Here is an 18,173-nt window from a genome sequence, read left to right on the forward strand (position 1 = left end):
ATTCTTTAACTCTCTCATTGAGCGTAAAAGCTGAGACTAAATGGGAGGGCATCATTTTATGTATGGATGAAATCTTCTTGATGAAAAATCATCATAACTTCGCTCTGAAGCTTTCATGGCTTCGAATTTATATTGATCCATAACCAGATCTTGAAACAAATATCAGGCGTGTGCAGAATATGTCTTTAGCTTATTCTGTCTCTAGTATATTCTCATATCTCCTGTTAGATTCATAGACCTGCTATTATATTCAATACGAAATCTGACTAGAAACGAAAAGTACAGTCTTTGGATAGCTCAAGACAAAAGGCTGGAGAGCATTATTGGCCCTGCATTTAGAATTCGTTTATTTTTGCAAGAGTCGAGGCATATTTTATAGATAATAATGATGCCTGGGCTATTCTTACCTGCGTCTGACATCCTCTCCTGCCATCTCCTAACTTCCATACGAAACCACATAAAGCTTCAAGATTCAGGTATTCAGCCTGTCTATTTTTACAGCCAACAACTTCAAGTTCTGAATAACATCAATCAAAGTGACTATCCTAAATCTTATTGAGAGTTCCCGTCAGCAGTTCTATCTCAGTCGCGAAAGCAAATTCATGATCGGAGATAAGAGGTAATACCTACAATGCCTGCTGGACAATGCTCAGCTGTATTTCTTTTACAGCCCAAATCAAGATGTACGCACCTTCCAGACGGAGAAGTTTGAAATCACCCCTTGTTCAGGAGATGCTGGATATGCCAGATTAATTTCTCGACATGTGCCGTACGGTCCTCTTCAATACCTAACCAAGGCTAGTTACCCTACCCTGGCGTCTATGGCTCAGATTTTTACGCCAGGGAATTTAAACCGTACAAGTTATGCCTGCCCCGTAATCCCTATTTCTATACAGCTAATAAGTCTTTACAAAAGAAATTAAAGGAAGTAGGGGTACTAGATTAGGCATGCTTGCTGAAGAGTCAGACGACAAGCAATGGGGCGAGCCCCCTATTCAAGCAGCGGTATGAGGTTCTTGAACCGAACTTTACTGTGTCTCTAGGTTGTTCTGGGCCTCAATGTGCGTTCATAAGGGGCAAATTCTGGGTTCAGAATCAGTTCTTTGGAGACATAGCCGGCTAATATACAGATTGATCGACCGGGATTTTATGATCTATGTGTTGTTGGGTCTTAGTTGCATATATTGCGATGTATTTGAGCTTGGCTTAGAGTCTGTCACGAGGTTGACGATGTCTTACTCACCCGTCAAGATAGCAGTCTTCGATGAGATGAGAGCGACGACTGTTCTTGGGATCAAATTAGCATGTATCGTCTTGTGAAAAACACAAAAAATAACCTGTATAATTGATCTAAACTGTCCTGTTTGGAATCTCTGTTTGTTGGCTTTGATTATCTTCATCACTGTTACGAGAATTATGAGAATGCCAGGATGCCTGTGGTTATATAGTAAAGTAGAGGAGTTTCACAGGCAAAGTTTTACATTTATATGAGCCTCTGTATCATTTTGTCAGAGGTTTTCGAAAGAGATTTGCCGCATCAGGAGATCGCATGTGGTGAAGCAATATCCCCTGCTTGTACCAGCAGATATCATCCTGCGGGCCGGTCAGGCAATATGATTGGCTGATAGTTTTGGCCCTTCTCAGATTATTCCGCAATGAACCGCCTGTTGAGTCTGTTTACGTGTTTTTCGGAGTCTTGAAGTAGTTCTATATTCCCTGACTATACTTCTCAACTAGTATGGCTCCTTTCTCAGCAATGTCTCACATGAGCATCGATTAATTATGGACTTTCGCCAACGTCGAAGCTGAGAACCGTGTTGAATGCTGAATATATGGACATGTTATTGACATGCTGTGATTTGAGTACATATTGTCAGGTGTACATGATCATCATAGTCTCAGGGGGTATCTCTGAGCCTAAACCTACAATTATTGCTGACACTATACCCCCAGTCTTGAAATATCTCAAGAATGAGGTGGAAACTAGATCTTAAGAATGTATCAGCAGTACAAAAGAGAACAGAATCATATAGCTATACCGTTAGGGATAGGGGGTTTTATCAACAGACTTTGACTGATTTTAGCTATAAACCCATACCATATCTGGTACAAAAGCACTAATGGGGCAAGCATGACAAGAACTTTATTTCGCGCTGAAGGGACATGTCGTTCTAGACGCATTACTTCTCGTACTCTCTCAATTTCTACTCACTAAGGCTACACTACCGACGCCCTTCTAGCTACTATCAGACTTCACCGACGAAGCAAACATCCTGGTAATTCACTGGACTGAGTGGATTTGGATACATAAAGACTTCAGTCAGACTGAAGTTATACTCGGCAGACGGCGTCCAAACACTTTGATCTCGGCTCGTATCTAGGCAACTAGCTTCGGACCTATTGCACCCTCTTGTAAAAAATATGTGCCTCCTTGGTGATGAATTGGCACACAGTCGGGGCAATCAAACAGCTATCGCGTGATACCAAGCCTGCCGCTATCTCGAGATTTCCCCAAGTGTTTTTCCGTGCGTAATTTCCTATTTATGGTAACCTTCTGACCCTGACTTTATCTGTTGACGTGAATAATACGTTTGAGTCTAGCTTAGCATTGCTCCCCTAGTGATGGATAAAGCTTTAGCACCTCATTCTGGTAAACTTTTAAAATAACTAACTGATACTTGCAAATTGCAAGCTCTTCGCCATCTTCAAGTAAAGATACTTCTTTCTTCGAACAGCTACAGCTACAACCATGCCCGATAGGAAAAGGTTGCAGAACAATCTCTTACTAAAACTCATATTTTCAGCTTGTTGGGTTCAGAAAGTTGAAGGCACTATGTAAACTAGAAAGAATATAATGACTCATTTATGCTAATGCTAGTCTCCTATAGTACCACCATAGTTTTCTTGTTGCAAATTCGTCTTCGTATTCCTTTTAGTTGCTAACACAGAGTACATGCAAGCTTCAATTAGGTAGTCTATTACCCTAGAGTGAAGAATGAACATGTCCTAAAACGTCCAAATTTAGGCTCGTATTTCCCCAGGATCTGCAAACTTTCTAAACAAGAAGCTCTTTTAGAGCACTTTCAGAGCTCATGAAATAAGCTTGACTGAGTCGCGATACTGTCTTTGAACCTAGCCTGGCTTCAGTTGAGGTCATGTTGGTGACGGTCACGTGCCCTAGAAATTGGATGATGGAGAATCCGGAACCGGTCCCACTAAATTCCAGGCCCGGCCCTGCTTCGCTTGGTGGGGACCTAGCGACAGGCAGGCAGGAGCCTCTTGCGTGAGCCTCGTCACTGAATCGACCAGCTTGGACTAAACCAAACACGCCCCCACGACCTTAAACTCATCGCAACAACATTACACACGAACAATCCCTGAACTCGAACTCTCCAATTCAAACTTTTGCCGATAATTACAGATCTTGAGGGGACTACATCGCGATCGCCGCTACCATGTCTGACGGAGTTTTAAAGCCCGAGAAGGACTTCTCGAAGGAAGTTGACCAGCAGCTTCCCGAAGCTGAGAAGCTGGCAGCGGTAGGTTTTTGAGCTTTGAGCTACCGATATTGAGCTTTTTCTGACGCTCTATTCAGTCCGGTAACCTCCAAGGCGCCATTGAGAAGCTTGCTGCGCTCGAGAAGCAAACCCGACAAGTATGCATTGGTACACGCCTGCTCACTCCCCTTCGCCGCTAATCCAGTACTAGGCCTCCGATCTTGCGTCCACATCACGAGTCCTGATCGCAATCGTCACACTATGCAAAAATGCGGGCGACTGGAGCTTGTTGAACGACCAGACCTTGGTCTTGTCCAAGAAGCACAGTCAGCTCAAGCAAGCCATCACCAAGATGGTCCAGACCGTCATGGGCTTCCTCGACGACACCCCCGACCTCAAGACCAAGCTCTCTGTAATCGAGACCCTGCGAACAGTAACAGAGGGAAAGATCTTCGTCGAAGTCGAACGAGCCCGTGTCACCAAGATCCTTTCCGACATTAAGAAGAAGCAGGGTGATCTAAAATCCGCCACCGAGATTCTTTGCGAGCTGCAAGTCGAGACCTTTGGTTCAATGGATCGACGGGAAAAGACCGAGTTCATTCTGGCGCAAGTTGAGCTATGCATTGAGAGCGGAGACTGGACACAGGCTGCTATTCTAGGTCGCAAAATCAGCACCCGGTATCTTTCTCGCAAGCCTAAAAAGACAGCCGAGCAGCTTGAGAAGGAGCAAAAGGAGCGTGAAAAGAAGAAGGCCCGCGGCGAGGAGGTTCCGGAGGAGAAGGAGGACGACACAACTGATCTGAAGCTGCGTTACTACGAGCAGCAGATCATCCTTGCCAAGCACGAGGAGAAGTACCTGGATGTGTGCAAGCATTATCGGCAGGTTCTGGACACAGAAGCAGTTGAGGAAGACCCAGCCAAGCTTCGACCTGTACGTTGACTGCCTTTGAAGTGCCAATCTGCTTTGCTAATCTCTTCACCATAGGTCCTGCAACGCATTATCTACTTTGTCATCCTAGCTCCCTATGACAACGAACAGCACGATCTTCTCCACCGAATCCACAAAGACACACGCAACTCCGAAGTTCCAGCCGAAGCAGAACTTCTGCGACTCTTTACTGTTCATGAGTTGATGCGATGGCCAGAGATCTCTAAGAGATTCGGCCCTCACCTCTGCAGTACCGACGTCTTTGACGCGCAGCCAGGTCAATCTTCGGACGACAAGGCTCATCAGCGATGGCAGGATCTGCGAAAGCGAGTGATTGAGCACAACGTTCGAGTTATTGCCAAGTACTATACTCGCATCCAGATGAGCCGCCTGACTCAGCTACTTGATCTTGCCGAGGACGAGACAGAGAAGTATATCAGCGAGCTTGTAACTTCCAAGACTGTCTACGCCAAAATTGATCGACCCGCACGAATTGTGAGCTTCGCAAAGCCTAGAGATGCTGACGATGTCCTCAACGAGTGGAGTCACAACATGAAGAGTCTCCTGGGACTATTGGAGAGAATTGATCACCTCATCACCAAGGAGGAGATGATGGCACGAATCCAGCCTGCTAAATAAGACTATGGAGTACAGGATAGAGCGATTCATAATTCATGACGGTTTAGGTGGTCTGTAATTATACAGGTTAGATAGTCCTCTGGATGAGGATATATGACATGGCATTTGGTGTATTTCACCAGTCTATCTATTCGTGTGCGTCTTAGTCTATATGTGTTTTCCCAATACTCAATAAGAATGTTGTAACAAAAACCACTCCTCGACAAAATTCTTCATCACAACTCTGCTTTGGGCTCATTGTTCTGACCATGCTCCTTGATGAAGCCAGCCAGAGGCGCTGCCCACTGTTTGGACACGGGTACGTGGTGACCTCCTGGGTGAACAAGTACAAGAGGGTCTTGACAACGATCTGTGAGAGCCCGGCTCCGACTCTCGTCAACCACTGTGTCAAGACTACCCAGGAAGTGTAATGAAGGAGTCTTGATCTTGGGCTCATAACAGAACTGAAGCGAGTCGGGAGTGGCCCAGAATCCGGAGTACGAAATGACAAACTTGAGAGCCTTCCCAGAGTTTGCCTCTCTAAGGCCTCTCGCCCACTCTCCCTCCTTTCCTTCAGGCAGAGTGCGTTCTGGCTCAAGAGCAGCTGCTACCAGAGCGGCCATGGCACCGCCCTGGCTGAAACCGCACACTGCATCGATGCCCTCTGCCTCCCGAATGGCCAGTCCAACGGTAGCCATGCCCTCGTCGAACAGTCGATAGTTGCCTGTGGCTTCATCTTTGCGGAACCATGCCCAGGTATCGGGTTGGTAGTCCTCTGGCTGAGGCTCCTCAGGGGGTTGATAGCCGGGGATGTCTTCTGGGCTTAGACGGTTGGGACCAGTGGCATAAAGGAAGACAGGGAGAAGTGAGATAGGGTTGAGTAATTTGACGAGTGTCTTCTCTAAAGCACGGGTTTTGGCACGGAAGAGAGCGCCAGATTGTGTGTAGCCTGGTGATAAATGTCAGTGAGGGACTTGTGAGATTACGGGTGAGTCCAGGGTATGCTGAAGATGACACAAAGAGATACGGAATGCATCTCTTTGCAAGAACGTCATGAAGACTCACCATGAAGCATGAGAATCTTAACCTCCTTTTTGCCTCCGTTGCCATTCGGCTTGGTTGCTGCTGTAGCGGTCATTGTAGATAAGCAAACTTTGTATGAAGAAAAAGCGAAAGTTGAGGCTCGTCTAGTCGTGGTTACAGTTGGTCTAGCAGCAGAAAAAAAACCAAGAAGAAAGCGCATCTATAGAGGAATGATGGGATGTTAGAGCGGACTCAAGTCGGTGTTGATAAGAAGGTTGTAGGCCGCATGAGTCGAACGTGGAGAGCAATAATGGCATTGATTTGTCAGTGGGAGAAATCTCAAAGGGCGTCGGGCCGTTGCTTAACATGACGGCACTTTATCCCCACCACAAACGTTGTCAACAATCCAGCAATGGCTGGCTAGTCAAGGTCTTTAGACATGTTCTCTTAAATGCGTAGTTTCACCTGATAGTTGAGGTCTATTATGAAAGACTACCTAGTCAAATCCAATATACCTGTTGTCACCTGTTTCATGTCTTGACGCATAATCCTCCTTATCGGAGGATTATATTGAGAGGTCTATGGAAGAAATTGGATGCTTCCGCATGAAATAGAGGCACCCACGGCATAAAGTAAGTACAGAAACGAGATATCATGTGGCCATGATGATGGACCGCTACATCCACAAGAACTTGATAGCCAGTATGTCGCGGTGAGTATTGGGCCATGGTTCATCTCCCTTGCACAAAAATAGAAATAAACCACGGAGCATGATGGTAGATTTCAGAGTGAGTCAAGGGTTTGTACATATCACATAACCAGATCAGACTTCGGTCTTGCTTCCCACACAATCGGACATCCGGAGTTCGAGGGCATTCGTCGTTCGCAGTTATATCCATGGGCAACTTTCGTATGATCGTTGTATAGGTCAATTAAGCCCCTTTTTCGATTCTATGATACAATTCCATCTTGTGAACCATGGCCTCGCGTTCGAGCGGGTCGATTATGCGTGCCAGCTGGACGAAACCCCATTTCCTTTCCATCAAACTTAGTGACCGCCAGACTTGGCGTTGGGGTTGCGGGGGTCGTTCTTCCACTCGGCAGCTGTTATATCTGATTAGTCGTCGCTCTGTGCTCATCTTATAGGGGTCGTACAGTTCATCATGGCGGACTGGGCGGAGTTGACGCCGTAGGCAATAACAACACCTATATCAAGAATCAATTGCTGTCCAAAACTCATCGAAAGATCAATCGAAGTCGGGCGCGGCGGTATATGATCGGGAGAGAATCGTTTTGCCGGACGAATTGCGCAATTTCACGTACCGGCAGCGAAGAAGGGCCAGTAAGGCTTCACTATTGGAGGAGTCAGTGGGACACGTTCACGATGGCACAGATGGACGAGTCGCAATCGAACGTACAGAAGGGAGCGTTGAACTTCTTGAGGGGTTGAACACCGAGCCAAGACATGATGACGGATTTCGTGGGTATCGTGGGAGGTAAGTTCGGTTTGATGGACTGTATCGCTTCAAGATTGAGATTGCTACAGAACGAGCCTTTTTCCGAACGACACAGCTCCGAGCGGGTTCTGCCGAAGCCGAGCCCGGATGGTTTTCTACGTGCCTTGAGGCTAAGGCAGAGAGAGTTTGAGAACTGCTGAGTAAGATGGGTACGTACCTGGCCAGAGCTGAGGAACAGCAGGCCCAACCGAACCCCGCATTCTTTGACGCGCTAAGCTTTTACACGTGACGACTAAGCTGGGGTGACATCATCAGATAGCTCCCCGAGCTCCAGCTTTAAGAAGGTAGTGTACGTACTGTAAACCGTCTGATCTCATCACTCCTGTCTCCCTCAATCAAATCAGTCTATTTTCTCCTTGTTTCTCTGTCAAAAGCTCATAGAGTCTGTACTCGTCATACTCGTCGTTGAAAACAACCAAAACTCGCCCAATAAGTGCGGGGTGAATTATACATTCCTGGGCTTGTAACCGAAAGCCGTTCCGTCCCTCCAACTCTAAGCTGCCCAATCGTTCACGCGCTTCGCCCTCCTCCTTAGGTTTGCCAGAGCCAGGGCAATCTCAACCAAAAGGTGCTTTGATACCACCTTGACGCTTAAACGCTGCCTTCCCGCTTCTGCTGTGCCCTGCCAGCATTTGATTGCCACCAATCGTGCCGCATCTGACCTTCTGCTTCCGTTTCCTCGGTGTATTTTCTCCTTTCAGCATCTCCCCTGTCCGTCTCGGTCCCTCCAAGATCTACAACCGCACAACTCTAACGTTTGACGTTTTAACGTTGTTGTCATCTGCAAGATCGCCCGCAATCTCCCCGCGCCCGCGCCAGTGTCAGCTTTATTAGACACGAATAGCGCCCCATCCACCTCGAGACTTTACATCTCCATTCCTCACCGCAATCAAAGCTCTAAGCTCCAACCATCCCCAAAATGCTCAGTCGCCAATTTGCACGCGCCGCTGCCGTCACTCCTCTCGCAGGGGTACGAGCTCTGAGCTCTACTGCTATCCTCAACGGTCGCACACCTTCGCTGGGAGATGTCAACCCTACACACGCAGAGGTCGATAAGTTCAGTCAGAAGCAGAAGGAATTCCGCGATCACCTGGTCGAGGCACAGAAGAAGCGAGAAGCCAGTTCGTTGCCCTCTCACCCGCAGTCTGCTAACGTTCCTATCAACGCGTCGGTCGAGGGCTCACAGAATGACCATGTAGGACGCTCTGAAGAGGTGAAGGAGCCTGAGCCTGCCCGTAAGGCGGGCCCTTTGACCAACCTCATATACGGTACCAAGGAGGGTCGTGAGCTCGATGCTCAGCTCGAAGCAAGCTTCAGTCAAGTTCTTGCCCGTGGCAAGTACGTCCATTCGATCGTTCTTCACCAAGTCAAGCCTGAGAAGGTTGACGAGTATGTCGATCTCGTTGGAAAGTGGTACCCCAAGATGGCCAACGCCCCCGAGAACAAGGTGAACCTGGTCGGAAGCTGGAGGACAGAAGTTGGCGATTGTGACACCTTCGGTAGGTTATGATTAATTTTATTATGCTTTCTAACTACTAACCACTGTAACAGTCCACATCTGGGAATACCAAAAATACGAAGGTTACCATCAATCCCGATACTCAATCACTCACCACCCCGAATTTGCCGACTTCGACAACAAACTAAAGGGCCTAATCAACTCCAAGAACGTCTCTCTCATGCAAGAATTTTCTTTCTGGCCAACCACTCCCCCACGATCGCTCGGTGGTGTCTTTGAGCTGCGTTCTTACACACTGCACCCCGGCAACCTGCTCGAGTGGGAGACACACTGGCGACGAGGTCTCAAGGCCCGCCGTGAGGTCATGGAGGGCGTTGGTGCTTGGTTCGTTCAGATTGGTGACCTTAACACAGTCCACCATCTATGGCAATTTGCCAACCTTGAGGAGCGCCGAGGCCGTCGTGAACAGAGCTGGCAGGTCGAGGGCTGGAGCGACACAGTCCACAAGACAGTGCCTCTTATCCAGAGCATGAAGTCAAGGATCCTCGTCCCTATGCCTTGGTCTCCTGTTCGATAAGTGCTCAAGCGACAACACTACCGCCGCTCTCACCCCACAGTATCCTGATCATATCACCCGCCTGGTCAGATCCAGGCTGAACATACCTCCTGTACGAGATTAGAGGCTGTCTCTTTGCGTTTTCACAGCATAGTCCATTTTGTTTTATGTCAAGAGTCTTGACGGTTTTAGCGGAGGAGCGATGGAATGTGGATTATGGATTACATGGACAGATGTATTATCTAAATTTCTACAAATTCATCTGAAACTGAAGAAGCAGCATTCATAATATGGCAGCATGCAGTGATATCGATTTTTACGCCTTCCAAGGCGATGATAATCCAAAACAAGCTTGGGAGTGAAAACCCCGCCCAATAAGATCCATTGTCACCTCAACGCCAGGGTATCCAATCAGTTTACATGCAAAGCTGCTCACATGGCCTTTCCCCTCACTTCTAAGAGTCAACACTTAGAACCTCAGCAATGTTCCTTCGCGCTTGGCCAAGCATGTGACTGAGGTAGCTAAGCTTGGACTGAATGGATATGAGACTCGGATCTGCGCTTTCGACGCGTACCTTTTCCCGGACATAGACTTCCTGAATATCATTACTATCCACTTCTGCAGCAGACGATCCTGGCTCTGGGGTATGGCGGGCACTGCCCCGCTTCGAGCCGCCAATGTTGGACCCCTGTGTGTTATACCGGAAAACGGTGTCCATCTCATCATGCTCCAGCCGACGTACAGTTCCAAAGGCTAGACCAAGCTTGGTGCCAAAATGAACATGCGCATGAACAGGTTCTAGAGCACGCAACCAAAGAATTATGCAGCTTTCTTGAAGACCGAGATAAAAGCTGAGGTTGGGCCCAATTGATGGCACAAACTGGTCTGGTGAACATGAGCACATCTGCCAAGCAGGATCAGAGTCTGTTAAAGGAGGTCCTTTGAGAATAGCTGATGAATCGGAGAGAGAATCAGCAAGAATACTGAGAGTAGAGGCGAGTGAGCTAGCGTCCTGTGGTTTGGACAAGGTAATAGCGAGGAGATCGATGGACTGGTTTAGGTAGCCGTGCAGAGCATCGAGGCCTTGGATATGAATAGCTTTGGACTGCGATAGGGAAAAGGTCTGTGGGGGTATCGTTCGAAGCTGGAGATGTATAGTCTGCGATCCAAGGACGTCAGCTTGCAGAACGAGGCTGGAGCTGCATGCAGGGGAACATGAGCTCAGCAGGCAACCTTACGCCTTTGACAATACGAGTACCGACACGAGTGAGCGTGCCCTTGACCTTTTCGTTGCGCGGTGTACTCATGACGAGTGTACTGCCCGGATCGATAGGCGCGAGGAGCGCATAGCAATCCTCGAGGCCATGTTTAAGATCGCGGCAGACCTCGAGTGTTTCGTCGACGATCCAATCGAGTTCGCGCGCCTTGTCAAAATAGATCAGCATGTTGTCTTGACTTATTTTCTCTCGTTTCGCTTCGTCGCATGAGGTCGTAGTACCTGGGTTTCGGAGGCTTTAAGTCTGAGCTCGGCCGGCGAGACAGGAGGCCAGATTGCAATGGACATTATGAATAGGTGCCTAGCTGGTCGATACTGCGCGAATAGCCAGGTAGGCAGCCATGAGAGAAGATGGCGGCGATGAGTTTATGGCGATGGTGGACTGATACTGATTAGGAACGAGTTGGAGATGGACGAGTAGCCCAGAAGATATTGACTCTAGGTGAGCTCAGCCGACAGCTTCAAGGTGACGTCCGTAGCGGGCCGCTGGTGCGCTAGAAACGCTACATTTGGGGTGCATGAACTGCGCCACAGATCTGTGGCGCTCTCACCCTCAACTTTGGAAGGAAGATTTTGCGATAATGATATGAAGTTTATTAACTTCTTATAATAATTGTTCTCAACATCTATTTCAAATTCTTTCAGAAGGTATCGATTTGAAGGTCGCTTTTTCGCCGCGGTTCATGAAAGCATCGCGGTAGTGGGGGTGTCCGTATCTAAAAGGACTTTTTTACTCTTCCTTTCCATTCATGAGGCTTGTGTCTTCTTCTCGTTACTTCAACTTCTACTCACGCTAGGCATCATTCATACTCAGACATCTTGAAACACTGAGGTGGCTAGAAACAACCGATTCAAAAAGGAGGACTCGTGGCATTTACAAAGTAGGACTTGTTCGGGCCCCTGCCTTCACACTCGTCGAAAGGTTCTTTTGAAGATTCATTTGTCGATCGGCATCAGGCAGCCAAATCTCATTAATAAAAAAAACGACAAGATGGCTTCGACCGAGGCTTCCAAGGCTCCAATCAAGGTATACGGTACCTTCAGTAAGATGCCTGCTATTTCAGAAGGTATAGTTTTCACAAAATATTGCGAATAAGCGACTAACACTTCCCAGGCGCTCGTGTCGAGAAACGCCCTCTAACCAGGCGCCAGCCTCCAGCATCATCCAAATCTCGCATCATATACGTGTCTTCAAGGACACCATTCATGGCTGTGGTCAAACGCGCCCGTAAACAGCTTGACGACTCACTCAAGACCACCGACGCAGCACCCAAGTACGCGTCCCTACATTCGCGTGTCGAGGCGCTGCAGCGAAATAGCGGTGGAGATGCAGACAGTGCTTCCGTGACACTCGCAGGAACGGGTAGAGCTATTGAGAAGATCCTCGCGGTCGCGAGTTGGTTTGAACAGGAGGGAGACTGTGAGGTGGAGATCACAACAGGAACCATCGGAGCCGTGGACGATGTGGTCGCCAGTGGAGACGAGGAGGATCAGAGTCGCCTGAGGAAGCTCAGTTGTCTGGAACTCCGGATTAAGCTCAAGTGAGATAGGTCCGTAGGCACGGCGATAAGGGTTCAGGGACACGGCAGCAAGACTGTGTTGCATCAGATCTACAAGGCAAGTAACCTCGCATGCGAATCCTTGTATTAGCATTGTGTTTTGCTGACACTTTCCCCATAGAGCAAAGTCCACGGCGTCCGAGTCGGAATGCGCGGGTATGCATAACGGCCACACAAAACAAGCCAATCTGACAGTATCGAGATCTAAATTGACTTCGATGATTGAGGAGTTGAGGGCTTGGGTGGGCCGCCGATCCGGATGATTTGGGTCAGCTCGAGAGACAGTGATTATGAATCAATCAGCCAGAGCCAAACCAGAGGCCGTCTGACCTTCGGGCATATTCCTAATAAGCAATAGAAATTGGTGTGACCGACTGATCAAGAATTGGTCCAGAATAGCCGGCAAAGGAGGAGAATGTTCTTGCTTGATAATGATATCTCCGAAACCCATTCTCATGACACCGTCGGTGTATCATGGTCCGAGTAAGAGACCGACGTGGGTACCGGATGGAATTACATACACCAAAATTGAGATGGAATGTCAGCTTGCCGTTAAATAACGTTATTTGGTTTTGAATAGGCAGGTCATTTAGTTCATCACTACCCAAACAAATGAGGATTAGGGAAGAGATGGGAAAGTCTCAACATCCAATGTCTACGCCGCTCAATGCATCGTCATCATCCGTCCATTTCCTCCTATTTGCTAACCGGGTCAAAAATTGACTCGGCTGTTAAAGACCAACTCCTGTGGTGCGCCGAGGGATCCGCTATCCAGTCAGGATCCCTTATGCAATGCTAAAAATGTCGTTTCTGTCAAGTCAAGTCATTCGGATCTTTCGCTTGCTGGTGATTGAGATTTTTTATGTAACACGGTAGGCACTGCGTCTTGTGATTAGGCACGCCCTTGTAAGATGGGGACTATGACTCAAGAAAGGGACTTACTCGATAACCAAGTGCTCGCCACGCCAGGCACCACTGGCCACCCATAATCCACAGTTGACGATTTCGGCGTAACGCTTGTCGGATGTTTTGAACGTCGCGAACATGCGGAATCCGTATCGTCGTGGGTCAATGTCCTTGGGGGCCCGAGGGCTTAATAGAGTATCGAGAACATCTGCAGGTCCTGAGAGAGAACCGCGAGTGCGCATTTCAAGACTGACCAATGAGTTAAATCCCAATTCAGTGACTTATTAGAGTTCTGAAAACTTACAGTGCAGGCTGTTCATCACTTGTTTGGACGACAAAGGCGCCCTCAACAAGCCTCATGGGCCTAAAGCCACGTGCCTGGCCAAGATCATATCCGCCTGCCTATACACCACACATAAGATCGTCCTCAGTCAGCCACGAATTGGATAAAAGCGTAGAATCTAAAAGGGGTCGGGGGGGCGTGTGAAAAAAAGGGAAAACGCACAATGACGCGGCCGTGGCCAAAAGATCCGGACCATACTCCGGCTGCTACGGTAGTGATCTCCTTGGTGTTGCCCGAGTCGACATGGACAGCCTCTTGATTTAAACGAACAGCGATTCGAAAGTCAAAATCGAGGGCTGGCATCGGAAAGGCAAGTCCGGGGCATGGGAAGTGGTTCAGAGAGCGTTGGCAGGCCTCTTCAACGGTTCTAAGAAACACCAAAGTATAGTCAGCAATTCAACGTCCGGTCAAATTCGGTGATCTAAGATGATCCCTCCGACTTACTTGCCAGGTCCCTCTCGACACTCGCGCTCAGCCTGAACTCTATATAAAAGACCTCCGTCGTTGAAACATCCACTTCCTGATACAGAATCTTGTGATTGTGCGGTCGGTTGCAGTGGTGGTATTCTCGTATCCCACTCGGCCTGCTTGGTCTGTTGCGGGCATTCCGAGGCTTGGTAAAAGGGAGTCGAGTGAGGCATGCATGTGGATTCAGAAACGTCGGTGGGAGCGGTGCTCGTAGGTAACGAGAATGAGAGAGTATCGGTTTCGGTCGCCATGATTTATTTTTTGGTGTAGATGTTGAAGTAGAAGCGAGTATTGAACGAGACGCCTTACGGCTGTCTAATGTCGCAATATGAGAATTCGGGTGTGTTGGAGACCTTATGATATCATCTGAGTACTACCGTCGAATAATTGAAAGGATTGAGGCCTGTGAAATTGACAGGACGATTGAGTTGGTATGTATAACGTTATTGCTCGCGGATATCGAGGCGGATTGATGGCGGGAGCGGCAACTATTATATGGTCCCGTCGGCTTGGCTTGGCTTGTGTAAGCGGTTTGTGGATGCAATAAGTGTCGCAATCCCCGAACCCCGAAGGCGAAGTTTAATAATGATGGTCGAGCTTTAATTATTTCGAGTATTGGTCAGATCGTGTTCGTGAAATATAACAAAGTCAATATCCTAGAGATGAAATGATGAACTGCAAACACACAAGAAGGCCAGGGCAAGGCAGGATAGGATCAGCCAAGGTATTTAACATGGAGGTCAACACAACGGATAACGAGATCCATCCATTATCATCCAACCCATGGCATGCCGTAAAAGTAAGTGCTGTGTTCAAGCTAGGGGGGCGTGTAGGGCGTACTGCAACTACAGACCCAAGGTACGCTACATTTCAGCTCCAACTACAGTACAGCCAAGTCCAACAAGGGCGTGGCTTCTGGCCTGTTTTGTCATGCTTGCAAATCTCCAGATTCCATGGACGGGTTTAGGCCCCAAGTCCTGCGGTTGTACTGGAGGGAGCTTGCGGGAGAGGCCAAAGTTCCAACTCACTACTAAGTGTGGCTGACCTGTCCAGGGTCCAATTACAGAGCAATTCGTACCCGTACAGGAGACTATATCCGCGGCTTTAGAGGGCGCCCCCCGGACGAAGACATAAAAAGGTGGGTTAATCGCCGATCCGGGTGGAGATCATGTTAAGAATCAGACCCGACAAGACGGAAGGCTTTCGTTTTGCAGTTAGTGCACTAACTATTCCTCGAGGTACAGGTATCAGTACATGCACCTATATGTGACCCCAGATCTTGACACGGCGAGTTAATCTGGCTCTGGGAGGCATTCCGTATTCCACACGCAGCAGTCAAATGCTCTACAAACAGTGCCTACCCGAGCCGAAGAGCCCTATTGATTATGCAGACGCTGGGACTTAAGCCGTGTAAAGTCCGCCGAAGAGCGGGGCTTTTCCATTCGGCATCCTCGGACAGTCCACAACAACCGAGAGGCCGGGGTGTGGCAAGCGAACGATGATAATTAATCCATTAAACTCTGATCCGTAGACATTTGGGAGAGTAAGCCAAGATTGGTCTTTTCTTGGAAGCTGTTGCTAATATCCATTGTCTATCTGAATCCCTTCGTTGTGGCGGCTGCCGGTCAAAGAGCAAAGCCCGTTGTGTCAGAAACCCGGAGCTTAGAGATGCTGGGCTGACAAATTGAAAGGTCGTCAAGTCCACGAATATTACCCAAAAAGGAATAAAATCATGATGCAGCCGCTAGGGCTGTAGGATCCGTCATCATGAGGAGGATTGGTCTTGCAGCCGATACCGACCGCATCGGTTTGTTTTGTTTTGTTTTGCTGCTATGAATATCTTGCTGTTGGTGTACAACACATCGTCCATCCACCAGTTTATTATTACGCATGGTAGCACTCGATAACGCACATCTGCACGTTGCCAACCTACATATTATGCAGATCAGAGCTTCTTGAGCTCTATGTCGTACAACATGCTCTTCGAAAATGGGGGCGGGGAGCTTGCTTTCGACCTCTCATGGCTGGGGCCATCATGATTACTCTATGCCAAGAAAAGCCTTCCCCTCCATCAAGGGTGACATCCAATTCAACGTGGAGGGCTAACCTACGTCGAGCTGCAGACGGAAAGGGAAAACGGAATGCAACAGGATAGGTTGGTGAAGATCATATTGACCTAGTAAGATCTTGAATTCCGAAACCACTAAAAACCAGAGTTCATACCGATTCACAGCTCTGTTCAACATAGGCTACGGATTTAACAGGAACGGGCCATATGGGCCGCTGGCTTTCGGTAAACTAAAGTCCATGATACTAGAGAGAGCACCAAGACAACTAGGGCGTTTATCACCGCGCGCGCGCCCTATGACATGTCCTCTAATAGGCGTAGACATGGCTTGTCAAGAACATGACTTTGGTTCCGAACCTAGGTACTCCCTCGGCAAGATTGTAACCGAATTTTCGGATTCGTAAAGAGTTCGCCGTCGATAACGACTTAATCCCGGGCTTAGAATCGGCTTTGATCTAAAAAGCTGATCAACAAACAAGAATCGTTGGGAATCCGGAATTGTTTCTGCGCGCGTCTACGATGGACTCGCGGAGTTGCTGAACAAGCATCAGCGGATTTAGTGCTTCGTCAGCAAGCATCGGTGTTTAAATTGAGCTGCACATGGATTTGGGCTGACGCTATGGACTCTATAGATCCTACGACCACCATGGATATGTAATTATAGTTTGCAGTAAGTCCGAGGTGGCCAGACACAGTCAGTATGAATCATTTCTACAGATCGATCACAAGATGAATGAACTGCTTAGCAATATTGGAAAAGCCATGTTGACCAACAACCTCGGACGACAATGTAATTATCGGTTCTAGTAATGCAATGTCTCGCTGGGAAGATGCGACCCGACTCAGTGACAACATGACGCTGGGCTACGGCTTGTCAGCGTGAAGTAATGAAGTTGAGCTTGGCTTTTCTGGTATATCATTCCTGTTCGTATCTCACCCAACCTTGTCCCCAAACAAAGGTTGCTATGAAGGGGAGACAATAAAAGTTAGTGCCTTTATCCCAAGTGATAAAAATAACTGATCTAAAGGTCTCCCAAGCCTATACTAAATTTGCCTAAATCTTTTATCACTTAGGATATCGCTCCTAGGCTTTTTCGTTCCCTGAGGACATGTCTAGAGCCATGGCTCTTCAAAGTTTTGGAAGAAACAATACCACCCTTTCTGCCATGTGCCGAGTCTCCCGCAAGGAATGAAACAGAGGAGCTCGGCACTTGAGACCGAGATGAGAACTTTGTCAGATGTTTGCTCACCTATGCGAAACACAAACTGCTTCGCGAGGTGCACCCAGATTTTCCCGCTACACAAGATTCAGGAACGGTCGCCAAATCACGTTGTATACCCATGTCGAAAGCCAAATATTTCCTGGTTCGCTCATGACGAAAAGCGTTGATTTTTCCGTCCCTCAGGGGGGTTTTAATCTGGACCCCTTAGCAACAGTCTCCGCTCTTTTCACGATGATCGTGGTCCTTTGATCGCCGACACGCAAGCAGGTTCCATTGTAACAGGATTCGAAGCAGCGACTGAGAGGCTGTAACAGAGATGCTCCACGGACAACCCCTGCCCTCGCCTGTTTCGAAATCTCCAACGTAACGCTAGAAAAGGCTTGTTCTGCAACCTTATTCGAAAGTGGCACTGTATTTCGCGATCAACAGCATGCGTCACTTGGTGAGACGAATTGTGATCCAGGATATGTGCACACAGTCCGGCAAACGGCAAGCGGCACTCCTGACGGGTTTGATGTTCTGTCTGGGCAGTCTAGCTCGGTCTGGCAAGTCAAGTTATTGCACCATTGTTGCACCTTGTGCCATCAGCGAACCGCCCAGGTAACATATCTGAATCGAGATGAGGGTAGATCTCAATTGGATCAAATGAGTTGGCGAGCGCATTGCTGTGTCAAGATTGCGATTAGGGCAAATTTGTTTGACTCGATGGACAAGGATGAACACTGTTGAAG

General features: G+C 48.1%; 7 protein-coding genes across 7 annotated transcripts; 3 read left to right on the top strand and 4 right to left on the bottom strand.

Moving 5' to 3' along the window:
- Nucleotides 1-3,298: 3,298 nt before the first annotated feature.
- On the top strand, nucleotides 3,299-5,178 carry FOBCDRAFT_221446 (PCI domain-containing protein). Its single transcript, XM_031178662.3, has 4 exons — nucleotides 3,299-3,539; nucleotides 3,596-3,655; nucleotides 3,709-4,428; nucleotides 4,483-5,178. The coding sequence occupies exons 1-4, from the start codon at nucleotides 3,456-3,458 to the stop codon at nucleotides 5,062-5,064; spliced, it is 1,446 nt and encodes a 481-aa protein (XP_031044549.1). The 5' UTR covers nucleotides 3,299-3,455; the 3' UTR covers nucleotides 5,065-5,178.
- Nucleotides 5,179-6,430, bottom strand: FOBCDRAFT_221448 (serine hydrolase-domain-containing protein). The gene is made up of 2 exons (XM_031178661.3): nucleotides 6,109-6,430; nucleotides 5,179-5,992 (listed from the first exon to the last, which is right to left on the bottom strand). The coding sequence occupies exons 1-2, from the start codon at nucleotides 6,284-6,286 to the stop codon at nucleotides 5,280-5,282; spliced, it is 891 nt and encodes a 296-aa protein (XP_031044548.2). The 5' UTR covers nucleotides 6,287-6,430; the 3' UTR covers nucleotides 5,179-5,279.
- A 524-nt stretch (nucleotides 6,431-6,954) lies between these two features.
- On the bottom strand, nucleotides 6,955-7,626 carry FOBCDRAFT_31185 (ATPase, F0 complex, subunit J). Its single transcript, XM_031178660.3, has 4 exons — nucleotides 7,485-7,626; nucleotides 7,390-7,419; nucleotides 7,222-7,272; nucleotides 6,955-7,170 (listed from the first exon to the last, which is right to left on the bottom strand). Exons 1-4 carry the CDS (start codon nucleotides 7,531-7,533, stop codon nucleotides 7,115-7,117), a joined length of 186 nt encoding a protein of 61 aa, XP_031044547.1. The 5' UTR covers nucleotides 7,534-7,626; the 3' UTR covers nucleotides 6,955-7,114.
- Nucleotides 7,627-8,232: 606 nt separating this feature from the next.
- On the top strand, nucleotides 8,233-9,829 carry FOBCDRAFT_292111 (NIPSNAP-domain-containing protein). Its single transcript, XM_031178656.3, has 2 exons — nucleotides 8,233-9,082; nucleotides 9,135-9,829. The coding sequence occupies exons 1-2, from the start codon at nucleotides 8,503-8,505 to the stop codon at nucleotides 9,617-9,619; spliced, it is 1,065 nt and encodes a 354-aa protein (XP_031044543.1). The 5' UTR covers nucleotides 8,233-8,502; the 3' UTR covers nucleotides 9,620-9,829.
- A 36-nt stretch (nucleotides 9,830-9,865) lies between these two features.
- Nucleotides 9,866-11,318, bottom strand: FOBCDRAFT_31199 (RAVE subunit 2/Rogdi). Its single transcript, XM_031178654.3, has 3 exons — nucleotides 11,098-11,318; nucleotides 10,838-11,023; nucleotides 9,866-10,758 (listed from the first exon to the last, which is right to left on the bottom strand). Exons 1-3 carry the CDS (start codon nucleotides 11,161-11,163, stop codon nucleotides 10,054-10,056), a joined length of 957 nt encoding a protein of 318 aa, XP_031044541.2. The 5' UTR covers nucleotides 11,164-11,318; the 3' UTR covers nucleotides 9,866-10,053.
- Nucleotides 11,319-11,733: 415 nt separating this feature from the next.
- Nucleotides 11,734-12,606, top strand: FOBCDRAFT_31207 (Rpp20 subunit of nuclear RNase MRP and P-domain-containing protein). The gene is made up of 3 exons (XM_031178653.3): nucleotides 11,734-11,942; nucleotides 11,990-12,492; nucleotides 12,556-12,606. Exons 1-2 carry the CDS (start codon nucleotides 11,867-11,869, stop codon nucleotides 12,418-12,420), a joined length of 507 nt encoding a protein of 168 aa, XP_031044540.2. The 5' UTR covers nucleotides 11,734-11,866; the 3' UTR covers nucleotides 12,421-12,492; nucleotides 12,556-12,606.
- A 526-nt stretch (nucleotides 12,607-13,132) lies between these two features.
- FOBCDRAFT_292113 (uncharacterized protein) lies at nucleotides 13,133-14,402 on the bottom strand (the record flags this gene model as incomplete). Its single annotated transcript, XM_031178647.3, has 4 exons — nucleotides 13,133-13,589; nucleotides 13,645-13,742; nucleotides 13,846-14,050; nucleotides 14,128-14,402. 4 exons carry the CDS (start codon nucleotides 14,400-14,402, stop codon nucleotides 13,373-13,375), a joined length of 795 nt encoding a protein of 264 aa, XP_031044534.1. The 3' UTR covers nucleotides 13,133-13,372.
- Nucleotides 14,403-18,173: the final 3,771 nt, after the last annotated feature.

This window comes from Fusarium oxysporum, chromosome IV, assembly GCF_013085055.1.
Source record: "Fusarium oxysporum Fo47 chromosome IV, complete sequence".
Lineage (NCBI taxonomy): Eukaryota > Fungi > Ascomycota > Sordariomycetes > Hypocreales > Nectriaceae > Fusarium > Fusarium oxysporum.

Bases quoted from the DNA above. Each gene is read 5' to 3' on its own strand.
- FOBCDRAFT_221446 (XM_031178662.3), top strand. From the start codon at position 3,456: ATGTCTGACGGAGTTTTAAAGCCCGAGAAGGACTTCTCGAAGGAAGTT. The intron at 3,540-3,595 runs GTAGGTTTTTGA...CGCTCTATTCAG, and splicing joins AAGCTGAGAAGCTGGCAGCG to TCCGGTAACCTCCAAGGCGC. The intron at 3,656-3,708 runs GTATGCATTGGT...ATCCAGTACTAG, and splicing joins TCGAGAAGCAAACCCGACAA to GCCTCCGATCTTGCGTCCAC.
- FOBCDRAFT_221448 (XM_031178661.3), bottom strand. From the start codon at position 6,286: ATGCGCTTTCTTCTTGGTTTTTTTTCTGCTGCTAGACCAACTGTAACC. The intron at 5,993-6,108 runs GTGAGTCTTCAT...ATTTATCACCAG, and splicing joins TAAGATTCTCATGCTTCATG to GCTACACACAATCTGGCGCT.
- FOBCDRAFT_31185 (XM_031178660.3), bottom strand. From the start codon at position 7,533: ATGTCTTGGCTCGGTGTTCAACCCCTCAAGAAGTTCAACGCTCCCTTC. The intron at 7,420-7,484 runs GTACGTTCGATT...CTCCTCCAATAG, and splicing joins GAAGTTCAACGCTCCCTTCT to TGAAGCCTTACTGGCCCTTC. The intron at 7,171-7,221 runs GTACGACCCCTA...CAGATATAACAG, and splicing joins CCAGTCCGCCATGATGAACT to CTGCCGAGTGGAAGAACGAC.
- FOBCDRAFT_292111 (XM_031178656.3), top strand. From the start codon at position 8,503: ATGCTCAGTCGCCAATTTGCACGCGCCGCTGCCGTCACTCCTCTCGCA. The intron at 9,083-9,134 runs GTAGGTTATGAT...CCACTGTAACAG, and splicing joins TGGCGATTGTGACACCTTCG to TCCACATCTGGGAATACCAA.
- FOBCDRAFT_31199 (XM_031178654.3), bottom strand. From the start codon at position 11,163: ATGTCCATTGCAATCTGGCCTCCTGTCTCGCCGGCCGAGCTCAGACTT. The intron at 11,024-11,097 runs GTACTACGACCT...TATTTTGACAAG, and splicing joins TTAAAGCCTCCGAAACCCAG to GCGCGCGAACTCGATTGGAT. The intron at 10,759-10,837 runs GTAAGGTTGCCT...CTTGGATCGCAG, and splicing joins GTACTCGTATTGTCAAAGGC to ACTATACATCTCCAGCTTCG.
- FOBCDRAFT_31207 (XM_031178653.3), top strand. From the start codon at position 11,867: ATGGCTTCGACCGAGGCTTCCAAGGCTCCAATCAAGGTATACGGTACC. The intron at 11,943-11,989 runs GTATAGTTTTCA...AACACTTCCCAG, and splicing joins GATGCCTGCTATTTCAGAAG to GCGCTCGTGTCGAGAAACGC.